This window comes from Phodopus roborovskii, unplaced genomic scaffold, assembly GCF_943737965.1.
Source record: "Phodopus roborovskii unplaced genomic scaffold, PHOROB, whole genome shotgun sequence".
NCBI classification, from domain to species: domain Eukaryota; kingdom Metazoa; phylum Chordata; class Mammalia; order Rodentia; family Cricetidae; genus Phodopus; species Phodopus roborovskii.
Genome location: NW_026125537.1, coordinates 1,933,600 through 1,952,916, shown reverse-complemented (window position 1 = coordinate 1,952,916; position 19,317 = coordinate 1,933,600). Strand labels below are relative to the sequence as shown.

At 37.2% G+C, this 19,317-nt stretch overlaps 1 protein-coding gene across 1 annotated transcript in view; it reads right to left on the bottom strand.

The window, feature by feature from the left end:
• Window positions 1-19,317, bottom strand: part of Dennd6a (DENN domain containing 6A) — a 44,815-nt gene that overhangs the window by 18,061 nt on the left and 7,437 nt on the right. Inside the window, exons 2-9 of the mRNA XM_051176734.1 lie at window positions 17,202-17,240; window positions 17,062-17,104; window positions 9,265-9,377; window positions 8,473-8,553; window positions 6,826-6,931; window positions 5,198-5,277; window positions 4,070-4,132; window positions 3,156-3,211 (exon numbers count right to left, since the gene is read on the bottom strand). Of these exons, the coding sequence (XP_051032691.1) occupies window positions 3,156-3,211; window positions 4,070-4,132; window positions 5,198-5,277; window positions 6,826-6,931; window positions 8,473-8,553; window positions 9,265-9,377; window positions 17,062-17,104; window positions 17,202-17,240 (581 nt within the window). The remainder of the gene's footprint in view (window positions 1-3,155; window positions 3,212-4,069; window positions 4,133-5,197; window positions 5,278-6,825; window positions 6,932-8,472; window positions 8,554-9,264; window positions 9,378-17,061; window positions 17,105-17,201; window positions 17,241-19,317) is intronic.

Genomic DNA, 19,317 nt, shown 5'->3' with positions numbered 1-19,317 from the left:
TACAAAACAGGAAGCTGGAATCTCAGGTGGTGAATGAGAACAGGCTCTAACTCACTCCCAGTGATTTACTTCCATCAGTTGGGAGTCACCTCTTACAAGTTCTAGTCGCCCAAAACAGTACCTTCCCAGTGGAGAAAGGCATGTGCACAAGGGACAGGATTACAGTGAAGATGGTAAATTGTTTACTAGCATGGAGGTTGATCAAATCAGTAAATACATTTTAAAAATTGTAAAAGGGAATTTCTCAAGGAAAGGAAACACAAGCATGTAAAAGAAGTAAACAAAATAAACCCTGTCACATAGCATTGGAATTGAGAACATTTATTTTGACTTTGTTAGTTTTTAATATATATGGATAGAGAAGTACATATGTAAAAATTTATGTTTGTGTATCTATTACATGTGTATGTATTATCAGACACTAAGACAGTTTAATAGCTTTGTCAACTCTATCAATAGGTTTGCCAAACTGCTTCATTCTGAAATTACAGGGGTAGGGTAGGGGGTGTGTGTGAAGAGTGACTTATGTGCCTCTTTCTTTACTAGGAATAATCTCTAGTAACAGCAGGTAAATAGTCCCTGACTTGAAGTGACTGTAGTAAGAGAATGCTTGTCTCTTTCAATTATTTCAGAAACTAGCCTTTAATACTTATTTCAATTTAAGAACTAAGAGGACTATTTCTGTGATTCAGAGGAAACTAAAACCGAAGGTCCAGTCCATAGAGGGTAACATAGGGAACAAGTTTGGCCTAGTGAAAACAGGAACATGAGCTTACCCTCTACTGTATCTCTACAGTTTCAGGTTCTTGGAAGATCTCCGTCCTTTCTCTCAGTATGAATGTAAAAATATCATTTCAACAAAACAAAACAAATGCCACTTACATTAACAAACATAAAATGAAAATTTGAGACTGGATGGTGCAAACACTGGTAATCTCAGCAATTAGAAAGTGAAGATGGGAAGAAGACCAAGGCCAGCTTTAGCTACATGGTAAGTTTGGGGCCATTCAAGGCTACTGGAGAATCTGTCTCCCAAAACCAAAAACCAAAGAAAGAAACAGAAAAGCTGTACACACAGTTCTGTCATAGGGAAGCATTGATGTGATCCTTAGATATTATGCCAGAGATTATTTTTCATGGCTTAGTTTTTTTTAAAAAAAGATTTATTTATGCTATTATAGATTATATGTTTTTGCCTGGATGTATGTCTGTTCACCACATGCATGAGTGGCACCTATGGAGGCCAAAAAGAGGGCATCAAAGTCCCTGGAACTGGGGCCATGGATAGTTGTGAGCCACAAGTGGGCTCTAGGAATCAAACCTGAGTCCTCTGCAAGAGTGACAAATGCTCTAAACCACTGAGCCATTCTTCAGCACTTATGGCTTAGATTTTTCTTTCTTATTTCCTTTTTCTTCTCCTTCTCCCAAAATAAAAAGATTTAACACTCTCTGAAGTTCAAAAGAAAAACTTTCTAGTACATCTAGGCATGATGGCACACATACTCCTTGCACTTGGGAAGCTGAAGCAGGAAGGCTATAGTGTTTCAACAAAACAAAATGAAAGCAACAACCCCACACAAAACAAACAAACAAACAAACAAAAAATCAAAAATCAAAACAAACAACCCACAAAAACATAGGAAACAAAAAAAACTAGTAACTGAATTCTGAGTTAATTTATACAAATTCTTCAACTTATTCCTCAATGACTCAAGCATCAAAACAATCAACAGTATGTACTCTATATGAATTTTTTCTGTAGTATTACTTTATTTTATACTGTCTTTTTATACAAAGTTAAAACTTTTAAAAATCATAGTTGTAAGCCTTATTCATATTTTATTTACAGCAAAATTGAGCCTTGCCAAAGATACAGAAATAGTTCTACCATCTCAAAAAATTCCCTCATTCTCAAGATCCCTCTCATTGGGTTTCTGGCCCTGTAGTTTTGACTGTGCCAAAATTATGTAAATGAAACTATCAATTAAGTAGCTTACAAAAGCCTGACATCTGTAATAGCATGATGTCTTTAAAATCAGTTATCCTACTGTATCTATCAAAGGTTCATTCAATTGCTGAGTGGTTTTCTGTGTGTATGGGCATTTGGGTTGTATCCTATTTCATGCTACTATGAATAAAGTAACATTTCTTTTTAATTGGCTTTTTAAAAGATTTTTATAGAGTATGTTTTTAAATTTTTCATTCATTCATTCATTCATTCGTTTGTTTATTCATTTACTTTGAGACAGGGTTTCTCTGTGTAGCCTTGACTGTCCTGGAACTCACTCTGTAGACCAGGCTGACCTCAAACTCAGAGAAATCTGCCTATCTCTGCCTCCCTGGTGCTAGGATTAAAGGGTTAGTTATTGCCATCACCACTCAGCTTCATATATTTTTATATATGAGTGTTTTCCCTGTGTGTGTATTTATGTACCAGGTATGTGTCTAGTACCCAACAAGGTCGTAAGATGACATCGGATGTCCTGGGACCGGAGTTACAGGAGACAAACCTGGGTCCTCTGTAAGGGCACCCAGTGCTCTTAACCTCTAAGCCATCTCTTTACCCCAGCAGAATATATTTTTAACACATTCTTTCCCCTCCTTCCAGAGTCTACTCACCCACCCAACTTCATGTTCTTCCTTTCTCCAACAACCCAAAAAGATTAAAAAACAACAACAAAGAAGCATACAAGTTGTGTTGGCCAACTACTACTGAGCATAGGCCCTGGCCCAGACTGGGTGAAACTCCCCATGAATAAAATAATGATATGCATTTTTCTGCATGCAAGTCTTTGTACAGGATGTTGTTTCTCTATTTTCCTTTACTTAAATTTTTTAAACTAGGGTACACATCTTGTGAAATTTCACCACAAAATTGAAAATTCAACTTTAAAAAAAACAATTTTTTCTAGCATCTCCACAAATGAAAATAGCATCTCATACTAAATGAAACAAAAATTATTTGTCTTAACCATGTAGTACCCAATGTATGTCTCCATTTTCCTATCTCATCAGATGCAGCTGGGATGGAACACTAGACTTTACCATTAAAATAAGACGAGTATTTTATTCTAGGTTTATTTCCATTCTCCATAAATAATAACAATTATCACAAAGTAAATAGACAAAATATTTAACAATTTTTTAATCTTTACCTGAAAAGATCCACCTCATGAACAGTAGGTAAAATAATAGATGTATGTGTATCTGCCTAAAGGATTAAAAGAAAAGAAGCTTATTAGGGAAGAATCACTAAATTTTACAGAAAGTGTTTTTTTAGTTTTGTTTTTAAGACAGGGTCTAATGGTGTAGGCTTGGCTGTCCTGGAACTCGCTATGTAGTTCAGGCTGGCCTTGAACTCACAGATTCGTGCAGGGACTACCAAGTGTGAAACACTATGATACATGACCAGCACTGAAAAGCATGAAAAGCAGAAGCAGAAGAGCTGATGCAAGGTCAAGGTCAGCCTCACTAGCAAGTTCCTAGCCAGAGAGGGCTGCACAGTGAGATCCCCATTCTGTGTTTTTCATGAAAAAGAATGGGTCTTACCAGTCTCTCCTAATATAGAAGATAGAGAAGAATATGAGCACCATGGGTAAGAACCAACCCAAGGTGAGACCAGGTCACAACTGCAATTTGGCCTACCATTAACACGAAGACATATGAAACAAACACAATCAGTTTTCCTGCTGCTCTCAAGATTTATTCAAAGAACAAGGAAATTGTAATAGATTCAAACCAACTGATAAACAGAAACTGCTTTCAGAAAAATAAAAGTTCCCAATACTTCTGACTGAGTCTTCTAAAATTAGGAGTCTGTTGGCTACTAAGAGAAGACCTTTTCTAGAATCAAACCTCTTTTACAAGTATTTACTGTTCCTTTGTCCTCACATAAACTCTAGGTTCTCCAGTACCTACTGAGGAAGTAACAACAACAAAAGCCAAGAAATGTTAGAAAGTTTATCACCAATTAACTAAAAAAACAAATAATAATAATGGTTATTTAAGTATGTTCAGAAATATATAACAGGCCTTGAAACTGCACTGTAATAATTTTAGATCATACTACCTGTTGAGTTAACTGCACCATCTGAGTGGTCCCAGGCTTGTCATGACACGTAGGAATTCGTACCTTAAGACAAAGAGACAAGGTATCTGAATGAGAAATGCTATCTGGCTGCTAAAAGACACACTCAGCACTTCTAAGATGCTATAAGTACCAAATATTTATGCTGGATCTTAGAACTAAATATATTCATTTTTAGTTATAGGATGAAGTAGGGGAACAAAAGTTTCCATGTGTACAAACGAGATCACTAAACACCAAGAAGCAAATGTGCTGAAAAACAAAGTAAGGACACCAACCTCATAGGATTTCCTGCTTATCTTTCCAGTCTGCTTTGTAATATACACACACCTAAACACACCCTCTCAAGCCTGCCAAATTGTTGTACAAATCCCACAGGAAACAATGGGAACCCTCAACACAGTGCTATCAGTGTTAATTTTTTATATTTGCCAAAGGGGTTGGGGGAGAATACATATACTAAACAAGCAAGTCCAAAGAAGGAATACTGTGAAGACTAAAGCCAATGTCACAAATATGAACTGCAAAGAACCTGAGTACATCTGTACAAAATCTGAGAGGAAATTCAAATTCTTTAAATACAAACAATGGGTTGGAGATGTAGCTCAGTAGCAAAGCACTTGCCTAGCATTTGTGAGACCCTGGGTTTTAAACCCCAATACACAGAGAGAAAAATAATGAAAAGAGGAAGCAAAAAAACCTCACTCTAACAGAGAATATTTCAAGAGAAACACACTTGGTCTGATATTAAATGTTAGAAGACCATTTATACCTGAAAACCATGGCTTTTCTAGTTTACCTTAATTTTCAGCAATTCACACTCAATACAAGTGTTCTGCTTCTGCTTGCAACCCATACTGCAGAATTTAACATTCCTGTGCAAATTCTACAAGGTGCAGTTCCTGACTGGAGGGGCCTGGAGTGGTATGAAGTATTCTGTAAAGCAGGATAAACTATGGTGTATCTCTAACACCTCACAGCAACAACAATAACAAAGCAACAAAGGCAACAATACTACTAAATGTCAGAGGATGTTAAAAACCAAAACCCACATGTGAGCTTTCTACAGAGTTCTTTAAAGGGCAAACAAATGAGATGGTAAGACATTACCTTCATTAATACCCCCATGATAGGCAGATGCAATGTTTTCCCTGGCACTGGGGCTGGCCATCGATCAACATCATTACAAGCTGGAAATATAACAAAATATTTTCTTAATGTAAGTGAAAAATTGAAATATTTAAAATGGGCACTGCAATTTAGAGATTTTTTTTGTACATGGGAGAAACATATTAGCAGCAACAGCAGATAAAGTAAAAGTAATGAAATAACGTCTTATATTTCTTTTAGAAATACTGTGTTCTATAAAATGTATTGGTAATTGCTGAATGGAAGCTAGAAATGGCTCAGCAGTTAAGAGCACTTCCTGCTCATGCAAAAAAGTTTGGATTTTTGGCACTAATTTCAGGAAACTCACAACCACCTGCAACTCCAGCTCCAAGAATCTGATGCCCTCTCTGGTTTCCCCTCAGGAACCAGAGCATTAGTGCACACACACACACACAATTGTTTATTTATTTTATGTGCAGTAGTGTTTTGTTTTCATGTATGTCTTGTTGAGGGTGTCAACGCCCCTGAAACTGGAGTTACAGACAGCTGTGAGCTGCCATGTGGGTGCTGGGAACTGAACCCAGGTCCTCTGGAAGAGCAGTCAGTGTTCCTAACCATCTATCCAGCCCAATAAAAACTGTTTATTTAAAAGAAAAACTTGTTGGATGACAACTAGGTTCAAGGGCAGTTTTCTTACTTACTTTTTAACTACTAAAATATTGCACCCTAAGAATTTCTGTTTGATAGTACCCCAAGAATAATCAGTTCAAAACCTGATTCCTAAATCTAACAAATATCATTTATGTTGTTACAGTAGACAGGACCACATAGCACTTTTGGTATTTATAGGTAAAGATGGCAGACCAAAATTCTTTCTCTCTCTCACATTGTATAATTTTTAAATCCTCTTCTGATTCTTTAGGATATCAACTTCCACTTTATTAAAGCTTCTTCATTAATGGTGTGTGTGTGTGTGTGTGTGTGTGTGTGTGTGTGTGTGTGTGTGTGTGAAAGAATGGTTCAAATGTTAAGAGTGCTAACAGCTCTTCCAAAAGACCACAGTTTGGTTCCCAGAACCCATGTCAGGCAGCTCACAACCATTTATAACTGTAGGCCCAAGGGAGTTGATACTTCTGGTCTCCAAGGACACCTGCACACATTTAACACACACACACACACACACACACACACACACACACACACACACACACGCGCGAATGAAAAAATAAATATTTTTTAAAAGAGTACATAACATGGACTGAGGAAAGTCAGTAAAGTGCTTGCTGCACAAACATGAGGAACTGAGTTTGATCCCGGAACTCACAAAAAAAGTCAGGCATGGTGATGATTCATGGTTGTAATATAAGCAGGAGAAGTGTGCCCACTGAGGCTCACTGGTCAGTCACACTAACCTAATTAGAAAGTTCCAGGTCTCAGTAAGAGATCCTATCTCAAAAATTAAGGTGAATGGCTCCTGAGGAATATCCCAAAAGATTGACTATTGGCTTCCACAAACATGCTCACACATTCGCACTTGTGCAAACACATGCATCTGAAAACATGTGGATATGCACACATGAACAAATATACATACACACAGAATACATAACTCAGGTAATATAACTTACCTGCTTCCAAGTAAGGTTCATTTTTTTCAAAATACTCTGGTGCTATCTGTTTGAGTACGGTGTGAAAAAAATGGATATAAGGTAGTTTGCTGATCAAAACCAATGACTGAAGAAAGAAAGGGATAATAGTTTTTGCTAATGCCTAATAAATATAATTTAAGTTTGCCACTTATGTTTTGCATGAACAAACACTAATGAGCTAAAATTCAGCAAAAAAGTATGGACTCTGAAATTAAAATGTTTTTACAGCATAAGGTAAAATACAAAGCCATAACTGAGGAATGCAAGAAGTTTAATTTTATTATTACACTTTAAGAACTAAAGGCACATCACAGATAATCCTACTCTTTAACTAAAAGAGTTTCCCCCCCAAACAGACTAATATAATGGACAATTTAAAAAGCTCAGTATAATGGTTAGTTTTAACTGTCAACAGGTGGCCCAAGTCTGTGGAGATTATCTTGACAATGTTAGATAAGGCAGGAAGATCCACCTACTATGGGTGAAACCATTCCCTAGGCAGGGGATCCTGAACTAAGAAAACAGGCTGAGCATGCTATGTATGCAATCATATAGGTGCAAGTCATCAAGTGTCTCAAGCTAAGGCCACTGTAAGCTTTCCACAAAGGACTATAACCTGGAACTAGTGTTAACATAGGCAACATTCTCCCCCAGGTTATTGCAATAGCAACAAATTAAGACACCTAGCAATTGTCTAAAACATAGCAATATCAAAAATTAGCCACACAAGGCCTTTCTACTAAGGAAAGTACAAATTATGATGTTTAACGCAAATTCCTATGACTATTCATCTGTCCTAACCTGGGTGCTAAGAACTGAACTGGCAACCGCTGCAATAGCAGCAAACAGCTGAGCCTCGTCTTCAGCCTCCAAATTACTCTCTACTTTTCTATTTAAATCAATTAATGGGCACTGAACACAGTGAGTACAGATGGAGAAGGTATGTCCTAATAGCTCACATTAGGCAAAACTGATCAATATTCCTTTAATTTATAAAAGACTGTATATTTAGGTTGGAATTAATGGCAAAGGTGCTGCTAATTTTACTCATTGGCTCATCAAAAAAAAGGAAAGAAGAACCCCCCAAAACTGCAGGTGTTCATAGGTTGTAAGAATATTACAACTTATTTTCTCCCTTATTCTCCAATGTACAAAATAGGAGAACTCTCCCTCGTACTAACAGAACTGTGCAGTTTACCAGAAGTCTAGTACAGGGATGGCAAAAATTCAACAGTTAAAATTTACAAAATACAGTGGCATACCCAGGAGGCAGAGCCAGCTGGATTTCTATGAGTACAATGAGGCCAGTCAGGTCTACATAACCAGTTCCTGAACAACCAGGGTTACATATATAGGCAGACTCTATCTTAAAAAAAAAAAAGAATAAATAAGGGGCAGATGCCTATAATTAAAAAAGCATAGGTAACATAAAATTTTTAGACATTATTAAGTTTAACTATTAGAGTGGGGAATTGAGACAAGGTCTCATGTAGCCCAGGTTGGCCTTGAAATTCCTGATTCTTCTATCTCCACTTCCCAAGTGTTCAGACTACAGGCAGATACTATCAAGTCCAGACCTTACTTTTCTAATAACAACATAAAAAAAATAGTTCATATAAAAATTACCTTCTGAAAGTAGCCTCTTTTAAGAGTTTTATCTCGAACTTGTCGAAAATACACATATCCATAAAAATAAGCAGGATCTTTCTATGAAAGAGACAAAAATTATATGTGTGTATGTACATATATATATACATACATATGTAAAGATACTGGATTTGCTTAATAACCCAAGTCAATATGTGAGCAATACACAACAGCTGCTCATACCTTCCTACCTATAAACAAAAATCAGGAGAATAAAGAACCTGCCAACGTGCCCAAAGATTAAAGCTGTAGCCTGTGCACTAGAGGCGGGGCTTCCCTAGGAACCACCAGCTTATATACTTTATTCACATTTAGACTAGCAAACTGAAATCAGAAAACCACCAAATTCAGTATTTTCCCCAATACTACATTGTTTCTTAAATTCTGCAATAAACTCCTACAGTTATAATAAAATATGATTTACTAACAGAGGGAAGACTCCTCAAATATGATGATATTTACTATATAACGCCACTCCACATGCACATCTCAACGGATCACAACAACAAAGCACCTTACCATGCTAGTCAATTTTTACAATGCACAATGGCATTACCTCCAGAACAGTAACTTCATAGTCAATTTCACTCAATACTGAACCCTTATCTTTTAGGCTTTCTTTGGGAAACTCAGACAGAAAATAAAATAGCCTCCCCCAAAGGGCAAACAATAATGAAATGATATCAAAGGTAACTGAATATACTAGCTCTAAAGTTACAAGTTTTAATGTTTCCTCTCACATGTACATATTTTCATGACCACTTTTCCAACCTTTAAGTAAACTGGTAAATCTTTGTCAAATTGATCGAGAAGACAATGCAGTGACACCCTCCTCCCAGAAGACTGTCGGAATCTAAAACAAAACTGGGTATCTCCAAGACAACCTAATGAAAACAAAAAGAAAAGCCAGTTAGGATGGCTTAGGGTGATATTTATTCAGTTTCATCAATATTAGAGTGAAAGAACTTTACAAAATAACACAATCCTTCATGTTTAAGAGGGGAAAAAAAAAAAAAAAAAAAGGACAGCTTAAATGTGGGAAGCAACAGCCCCAAGATGACTCCTTGGCTGGATGCCAGGTAGTCGGAGCTTAGCTATAAACAAGCCTTATTTGGAAGTGCTTGATGGATCTGGTGCACTTCCTCCTTCTGTGGCCTATCCGGGATCGCCAAGTGGCATGAGCTGATTGGGCAGTGAGCGCACATTTAAGGGCTTGCTGGGGCTGGGAGGAGAGAGAAACAGGAGAAGCTGATGTACAAGGTTCCTGAATAAACTGCTGAAGAAGAGTCGTGGTCCTTGCTGGCCGAGGTAGCCCGGACACTTAAAAATTCTAGGATTTAGCCAGGAGCAGTGGAGCAAGTCTTTAATCCTAGCACTTTCTAGGGAGGCAGAAGCAGGAAGATATCTGAAAGCTGATACCTGGTTTACAGAATGAGGTCTACAACAGCCAGAGCTATATAGAATGAGACTGTGTCTCATAAACACTGAATGAATGAATGAATTCTGGACTTGTTCAAGGACACCTTGCTAGTTAGAGGAAAAATGCACGTCTTAATTCCTAAGGGTCTCTACAATTTTTCCTGCTTCATTTTCCAATGTTACTCATTGTTTTAATTTGTCTGCATGTGATGACATCTCACAAATATTAACAAATAAAGCTCTACACAAACACCCCTCTTGTTTAAATCTACATCTATACCAACTTTTGTTTTTCTGTACAGAGTCTCACTATGTGGATGCCCTGAAATCTATGCAGACAAGGCTAGTTTTGAACTCATTAATCCTCCTGACTCTATCTCCCAAGTGCTGGGATTAAAGGCGTGTACCACCATATCTATGTATATAACAATCTTTAAAAATCCTTTTTGAGATAGGGTCTCATGTAACTCAGGCTGGCCTCAAAGTTGCTATATAGCCTTGAAGTCCTGATCCTCCTGTGCCTACCTCCAGTGCTGAGATTAGTTATGCCACCATGCCAATTTTATGTAGCCCAGGGCAGTAAACACAGGGACTCTTGAATGCTAGGTAAGCACTATATCCATTAAACTACATCCCCAGTTTCCAAATACAGAAACAAAAAAACTAGACAAAGTTATGGTGTTTGGGGATATATGACCTATTCTAACAATCAGTGGTTGGTCCCAGTTGGAAGAGGGAGTAGATGAGTCAGAAGAGACTTGAAGAGGTTTCTGAGGTGCTAGCAGAATTAATTGGTGTATTTTACATTTCACAATGGGAAGCACTTTTAAAAATACATAGCATACAAGATTCAGTAAAAGTCCAAGCAATCAACTTATTATCTTAATCAACTGAATTAACAATTAATTTTCAACTTTAATCATTTCAGCAAGCCTGTTAAAATGCAAATTTTAATTAAACTCGTCAGGCAATAATTACTTTAAAAGACTATTAAAATCTAAAATTTAGCTTATTAAAACAAGTGCAAGCTGGTGAAATGGCTAAACCAGTGTAATGACTCGGCAGATAAAAGTACTTTCTACTCAAGCCTGATGACCGAACAACATTCAATCCTCAGAACCCACAGATGAAGTAGAGAACTGACCCCTGACAATTGTCCTTTGGCCTCAACCCATGTACATTCACACCAACATGTTTATGTGCACACATACACACTGAGAAATCTTTTTTTAAATTATATTAAATTAAAATTTAAATACTTGCAGTAATATCTTCTATTTTTCTCAAGTATTACAATTAATACAATAATGCTCAATATTTTTACTATTGCATATGTAACTTTTTTATATGGCATTCTAAATAAGAAACATAAACTTCACACTCGTTCAACCTTTTCAAGAGCCAAATTAGGTAGTTACACTAAAGGCAATTATAGGCACTAATATTTCTTTGCTGTTAGAGGAAGAAATAAAAGAAATCGAGTTTGTGGCTTGAAACAAAGTCTTGCTATGTTTTTCAGGCTGGTCTGGAACTCACTATGCAGCCAAGACTGATGTCAAACTCAAAATCCTCCTGCCTCAGTCTCCTGAGTTCTAGGATTATAAGTATGTACAACACATGTGAATCTAGTTGTATTTACCTACCCAAGCATGGGGGGAAATGCTCTGGTCTAGTATTTTTTTAGTTAAACAAACATATATATCATACCAATGGCTCAGATTTTCTCTCTAAAAAATGCTGGTGTGTATATATATCAAGTATTCTCACAAAAGGCTCGATCCCAGTGAATGGCACTATTTTGCCATCCTGAAAACTTCAGAAGGCAGAGTGTAGCTGGAAGAAGTAGGGAACTAGGGCAGGTCCTTGAGGACACCTTTGCATCCAGGTCCTTTCTGCTAGGTTCTCTGCTTTTTGTCTTAGTCATGAAGTGACTTTATGAGTGCATTACATGTTATGTAAATTACAGCGTGCATGCACACACGTATGTGTGTGGACATGGAAAACCCTTTACAGACTAAGTCATCTCCTTAGCCCCAAGCTGTTGTTAAGATTTCTTTTAATTGAACTTGTATGAGTGTCGGCTAGCATGTATGTATGTGTAGCACAGAGGCTAGAAGCGGGCATCAGATTCCCTTAAACTCAAGTTCTAAACAGTTGTGAACCACCACAGGGGTGCTTGAAATAGGATCTAGGTCTTCAACAAGAGCAGCAAGTGCTCCTAACCGCTGACCCCCACCCAGCCCCAGCTTTTGTTTTTAATGTCATTTCACTGACATCAGGATGGATATTGAAACTGCTTTTCTTCATTTAATAAAAGCCTCTCTCAGAAGCAAAGCTCTTCAGATCAGTGTTGTTCAATTTACTGGCCTCTGGCCAAACTGTCCATTCATATAATACCAGTGCATCTATCCAGTCATGGTTCTTCCTACAAGAATACAGGGAGGTGGCACAAAGATCTCCTCCCTTTTAAGATTACTACAGAATATTTTTAAAGTTTCTTTTACCCTTGCCACTGAGGTGGCAAAGTTAAAGGCAAACAGAACCTTCTTACAACAAAACAGTCTCTCAAAGATTTAAGAAAAAAAATAATTTTCCTGATGACAACAGACAACTTTAAAAGGTTATTTCTGCAGTATCACAAACATGGATATGGTGTGGCTCAGAAAGCATATGACTAAGATGAGATTTCAAGGCTAGCTCCTTGTGAGGCACAGTGGTCCGTGCCTACAACCCCAGAACTAGGGAGATGGATCAAATACCACTAAGTTTCCAGGCCAGTCTGCCTCATCAGAAGAGCAGCGCAACAACAAACAAGAAAGAAAAAGACAACGGCTCTACACTGTGGCCTTCAGATCTTTGTAGTCACTCATTCAGCTGTCACTAGGGTGGCTGAGATGGAACTGCTCAGAGACAGTAATTTAGGTCAGGCTTTCTCAAGAGTATAAGTGTAGAAGAGTGAAGTGTGAAGGGAGAAATGTGTAAATGTACAAGTATAGAAGTGTGTAAGTGAAGCAATACAGAGGAGTACAAGTGTGCAAGCACAAAGGTATCTAAGTACAGAAGCACAGAACTGTGAACTGGTCTGGAAAGGTGCCTCAGCGGTTAAGAACACTGGCTGCTCTTCCAGAGGTCCTGGGTTCAATTCCTAGCACCCACATGGTAGCTCACAGCTTATCTATATCTCCAGCTCCAGGGGATCCAGCATCTTCCTATTAACATAAAAGACCAATGAACATAAAATAATTTTTAAAAGTGTAGAAATTTATAAATACAGAAGTATAAAGTATCGAAGTGTGTAAGTTTACAAGTGTAGAAGTGTACAAGACTGTGTAGAAGTACAGAGGTGTGTAAATTTAGAAGTGTACAAGTACAGAAGTATACAAGTGTAGAAGTATACATATGTATGTGTAGAACAGCAGAAGTGTGTAAGTGTGTTAGTATAGCCTCTACACTAACACTATTCCATAAACTTGCTACTGGCACAAGACCAAATAAATATGTAGGTTGAATACACTTAAAGGCTTTTCTAGCAGTCTGACACTAATGTGACAAATTCATAGTTTTGTTTTACTTACATTTTTAAATTTCCCTTTTCTAATGTTTGGTTTAGTTTGCATTTTACAAAAGTATTGGTCCATACAAACATAAAAAAAAAAAAAAATAGGCCCTTTAACATAATTTAAGGAGTATACCATAGATTACAATATCCTTGCTGCTTAACACAAATACTGTCTGCAAGCCAAATCTACCCACAAGGACTGTGTCTTCCCTGAATTCATTGCTACTTAAAATTCTCTCTAACTGAAACTAAGTTTTTTTCTGTTGACAAATTTAAAATATGGAGATTATAATATCCTTGAGTATTCAACAAAGCTTAAGCTTGAGGTACACTGTTATTCCGATGGTGATAATGGTAAACTAGGCGGGAAAGTCTGGCATATGCAGCTGAGGGGAAGCACACTTTAAAAATCATACTCAGATAAAATGCATTCAAAAGGCAAGAACAAGCCCAAGTTGTTTGTTTTTGATTTTGGGTTTTGTTTGTTTGTTTGTTTTTCTAAAAGTATAAAGATCTAAGGTGTACATGAAGGGAGATTTGTAGGACTGGCAAACATTTCACTGTTAACTGTAAAAGCATTTCCCTTCTGTATAGTTTTCATTCAGTCTAAAATGCTGTTGTACTTTTTGTGGAGCAGGGGTGCATCATGGAAAGGAAATCTTGATTTATGACTCTCTCCTAAAGTCTGCTCTACTGTGCCAAGATTCCCCCCACAGCAACAAAAGCTACTTTGGAAATTTTAAATCAATCTCAAAGTTGGCACAGTAATTATAACTTCCATTTGCAGGACACAGAGGAAAACCAGTGGTTTGGATAACCTCCAATGGGCTCTGGTCTGAGATGTTCTCTAGAGCATGCTGATTAGACTATCAAAATGCTGCTTTTTTGTTGTTGTTTTTTGTTGTTTGTTTTTGTTTTTTCGAAACAGGGTTTCTCTGTAGCTTTGGAGCCTGTACTAGAACTCGTTCAGTAGACCAGAATGGCCTCGAACTCACCGAGATCCACCTGCCTCTGCCTCCCGAGTGCTGGGATTACAGGTGTGCACCACCACCGCCCAGACAAAATGCTGTTTTTAATATTATTTGCCAACTTCATTTATATGCTCCAAGCATGCTTTGGGTAAAATAAACTATAATTCATGTGGTGGGCAGCTTATTAAAAAGACATTTTTAAAAACTCTGCAGGTCATTCATATGCCTAAAATATTAGAATTTTTATATACATGGATTTACACTTGAGTTTAAACTTACAAAAAAAAAAATGATCCACAAACTATTAAATAAGATATCAAAAAGGCTATCAAGTGCCAGGTGTGGTGGCACACGCCTTTAATCCCAACACTTGGGAGGCCAAGACAGGTGGATCTCTGTGAGTTCAAGGTCAGCTTGATCTACAAAGAGTGTTCCAGGACAGTCACTGCTAAATAGTAAAACCCTGCCCCTCCCCAAAAAAACTAAAACAAAACAAAATAATGCTATCAAGTGGCTCACGTGGCTCAGTGGTAGAGTTCTTGCCCAACATGAACAAGGTCCTAGGTTCAATTCCCAGTACTACAAATAAATAAAATAAATTTAAATACCATGAAATTAACTGATTTTTAGCCTTGATGTTTGGAGAGAAAAAGAAGTTTTTCCTCTAGTCTCTGGGGTTCAATGGCTAATCTGTGTGTTAAATTGAAAAAATATTAACAATAGAAATGATGTAGCTGAGCATGGTGGTAAGCCTTTAATCCCAGCACTTGGGAAGTCAAGGCAGGTGGGTCTCTGTGTCTGAGGCCAGCCTGGTGGTCTACAAAATGAGTTCCAGGATAGCCAGAGCTATACAGAGACACCCTGTCTTGAAAAAACTTGTGCATGGGGGTGGGGGGTGGAGAACAGAAAAGACTTGTTTTATATGTTTCAACTCAAAGGGAGTTAAATCTGGGAGATTACATACAATTTTAACAGAGATTAAGTTCCAGATACATTAAAAAGCTTGGTCTTCTAGAACTAGTAAACTGTGGGAAGGTAAACATATGTGGAAAACTGTACAAGTTAAAGATTATTTAGCAAAATTTGTTTATACTGATTCAAGTCAGTGCCATCTCTATCAAGAGGTAAGAATCCTAGGCCAGCAAAATGGCTTAGAGAGTAAAGGCACGTGCTGCACAAGCCAGGAAACAGGAAACTGTCCTATGGAACTGGCTTAAATGGTAGGAGAGAATCAATTCTATGAAATTGTCCTCTGACCATGCCCACCGAGAGAGAGAGAGAGAGAGAGAGAGAGAGAGAGAGAGAGAGAGAGAGAGAGAGAGAGAAGGAGGAAGTGATCTATGACAGCCAGTTCTAGATTGATTGGACATTACACAATCAACAGTTATTCCAATCACAAAAAGTAAATTCATCCTGCAAGCTACACATCTCAGCTTACTTTTAGTCCTAGAAATCCAAACCAATACTCACAACATTCAGCACTGCATACTTTATAAGGAAAATTTTAAATGAAATAAGGATAGATTCAGACAACTTCTCTGTCACAATATCATTATGGACAAAAACCAATTTAAATTCTAATCAGTCAGGACAAAAGACCTACTAGACTTGACCAAGAGCAGTATCTAATTTACTAAGAAACTAGTTTTCTTTTATATCTCTCACCAAGGCAGAGTGCCACATTCATAGGAGAACAAAACAAAACTGCAAACATTTATACAGAAAGAAAATTAATAGTAATCTGTTAAATCTCACAAATCAAATTAACTGGCTTAAATTGTCAGAACATTAGGAATAACCACAGAAGAAAAGGAATCTGGAGGAACTCTGCCTAAACAGTTCTGTATGCAGCCTGAGGAGCTGAGTGTTCTGGTCACTTTAAGTTTATGAAGCTGTTTTGAATGTAAAATACAGAGGTAGCCTGAGAGATTAGGGCCACACAAGCAAAGTTCAGAGGAACCAGAGAAAGCAAGCTTGACAATAGGCAAATGTATACATGGTTCTATAAACTAAGCCCTATTTCAAGAGCTTTACCTGAAGCAGGAACTCATATAAACAACTGCAAATAATTGATAATTCACAACTATATTCTTGCTGGTTTATGAATGTTCAGAAAATTTGGAATTAGAGAGATTGCTCAGTGGTTTAAGAGTGCTTACTACTCTTCCAGAGAACCAGAGTGGCTCATTAACTGCCTCTAACTCCAGCTCCAGAGGATCTGCTGACCTTTTCTGGCCTTTGAGAGCACTGCACTAATGTGCACAAACCCATTTTCACATACATACACACTACAATTTCTTTTTACTGGCTTTGTACAATTCCAGGCAAATTCCTTAGTTCTGAACTGAAAATAAACTATATACTTTCAGTTATCAAATATACTATCTTCTTTATTTGAAGAATTTATTGCTCTTTGCATATTTTATCTGGTGCTTTAACATTTACCTAAGAGCTGAAAAAAGTGACATCAACAATGACAAGACCAGGCATCATTAAACAAAAACTCAAAACCTTTAATGTGCTGAGCTACAACTGAGTGTGTCATATTGGTTACTTGTCATATATGAAGACTATAACCCATATTATTACAAGACTCAAGAGAAACTCATATGACGTTACCTGAATTTGAGTCTGGAAAAGACAAATAGCAAATATTGGTTTTCTGAAAAAGAGAATGAGAGCTATCAATGCTGACATATATCCCAATAAAAATAAGCAAAATATAATAGTAAGCTATACAGAGAAAAATATTTACTTACTTCTTTATCAGTAAGTTTGGAATGTTGAGGATAAATTACCTGGAAGAAAAAGGTGAATTATGTTAGCATACAATGGGTACTTCTAAAATTCTAGTTGGCTAAGGCCAAAAAGTTTTTGGGTTTTTTGTTTGTTTTGTTTTGTTCTATTTTCTGGTTTTTCAGAGACAGGGTTTCTCTGTGGCTTTGGAGCCTGTCCTGGAACTAGCTCTTGTAGACCAGGCTGGCCTTGAACTTACAGAGATCCGCCTGTCTCTGCCTCCTGAGTGCTTGGATTAAAGGCGTGCGCTACCACCACACAGCTGTGGTTAATGCTATGGAATCATCTATAGTCACAGCTCTTTGGAAGGCTGGGTCAAAAGGCTACCTTGAGCCTGGCAGTTTTTTAGTAACAAAACAAGAAGGTAGGAAAACTAAGTAGAACTTGTATTAGCTCTAAAAATTACATCAAAATTATCTCTAAAACTGGTGAAATCTAAACTCATTCTCTTTTTTCTGTTTGAAATTTAAAATGTAAACAAAACTTTTACAACTGATTCTATGAGTAGTACACAGCAACACTTAAAGTGCAAAGGAAAAAATTACCTAAAATTTAAAAAATCTCTACCGCAAAGCCTATCCTAACACCCATCATTCCTTTAAATAACTGTTAAGTTTTTTCCTTGTTTAGTGCCTGCAGTGACCATAGAATCCTCTGAGGAAAAACAATTGTCCACCAGCCTCTGTAATGGAAGAAGGTCTAGGCCAGAGCAGCTGATGCCAGAACCAGCAACAGTCAACAGAAGACTCAAGGATTTCATCCTGCAGATCAACCACTTCCAGGAGTGATTAAAAAAGCAGGTTCTAGCACACTGTGGTGGCACAAGCTTATAATCTCAACACCAATGAGGCTGAGGCAGGGTTTGAGACTAGCCTAGGCTGCATAGTTTCAGAGTAGCTTGGGCTACAGCACAGCTCTGCCTCAAAAAAATTCTTATCTCCTCAAGAAAGTAAGTATTCAATACTTCAGTACTTCTTTATAGTTTGTTGTTGTTTTGAAACAGAATCTCCTATATTCTACACCAAGCTGTCTGAAATTGAGAGGCTCATAAATGTATATAAAGGCCCACAATTTAATATTTCCTATATGCTAGGCATTATGACTCAGAAGTTTGCAAATTTCCAGTTTGAAGTAGTTTATAATTTAGTTTTTGTTGGTTTGTTTTGTTTAGCATGCTTGAGGCCCTGAGTTCAATTTACCAGCATCATAGTAAAGTTTAATAGTAATTAATATATACTTGTTTTAAAGTATATTCGGGAGCAAAATCTAACACTAAAAAGTCAAAATGGGGTAGGTAATGTCAGTTGGTAGAATGTTTTCCTAGTGTGAATGGAACCCTGTGGAGTTGGCCCTTTAGATGGGGACTGTCAGCTTCCAAATAATGGCACAGAGACTTAATATGAATTATGAAAATTCAGCCGATAGCTTATGCTTGCTTCTAACTAGCTGCTATAATTTAAACTAACCCACTTCTATTAATTTACTTTCTGCCTAATGCCTCATTTGCTTCATCTCCATAACGTATATCTTGCTTGCTCTGTGTCTCCTGACCTCTCTGACTTCCTCTTCCCAGAGATCTTTGTCCAAAAGTCCCGCCTATACCTCCTGCCTCACTACTGGCCAGTTATCTTTTTACTAAGCCAATCACAATGACACATCTTCACACAGTGTAAAGGAATATGTCACAACAACCCTGGAGGTAATCCCCAGAACCACATAAACTTGGCACAGTGGAACATGCCTATAATCCCAGAACTCCAGAGACAGGAAGAGGGTCAGATCAGAAAGTCAAGATCAAAATCTTCCTTGGTAACAAGAGTTCAAGGTCATCTTGAGATACTTGAGAATGTCTCAAAAAAAAAAAAAAAAAAAAAAAAAAAAAAGAAAAGAAAAGAAACATGAATACAAGTGCTAAATTAAAAAAGTGGGATGAAGAGGTCTGTTAAAGAAACCAATGGAATTCAAGAAACAATTTGTTAGTATTTACTTTCTTCTAATATTTTAAGACCTTTTTTTTTTTTTTCACATCTGAAGTTTTTTTAAGCAAAATATTATTTGCCTAGTGTATAACACTTGGAT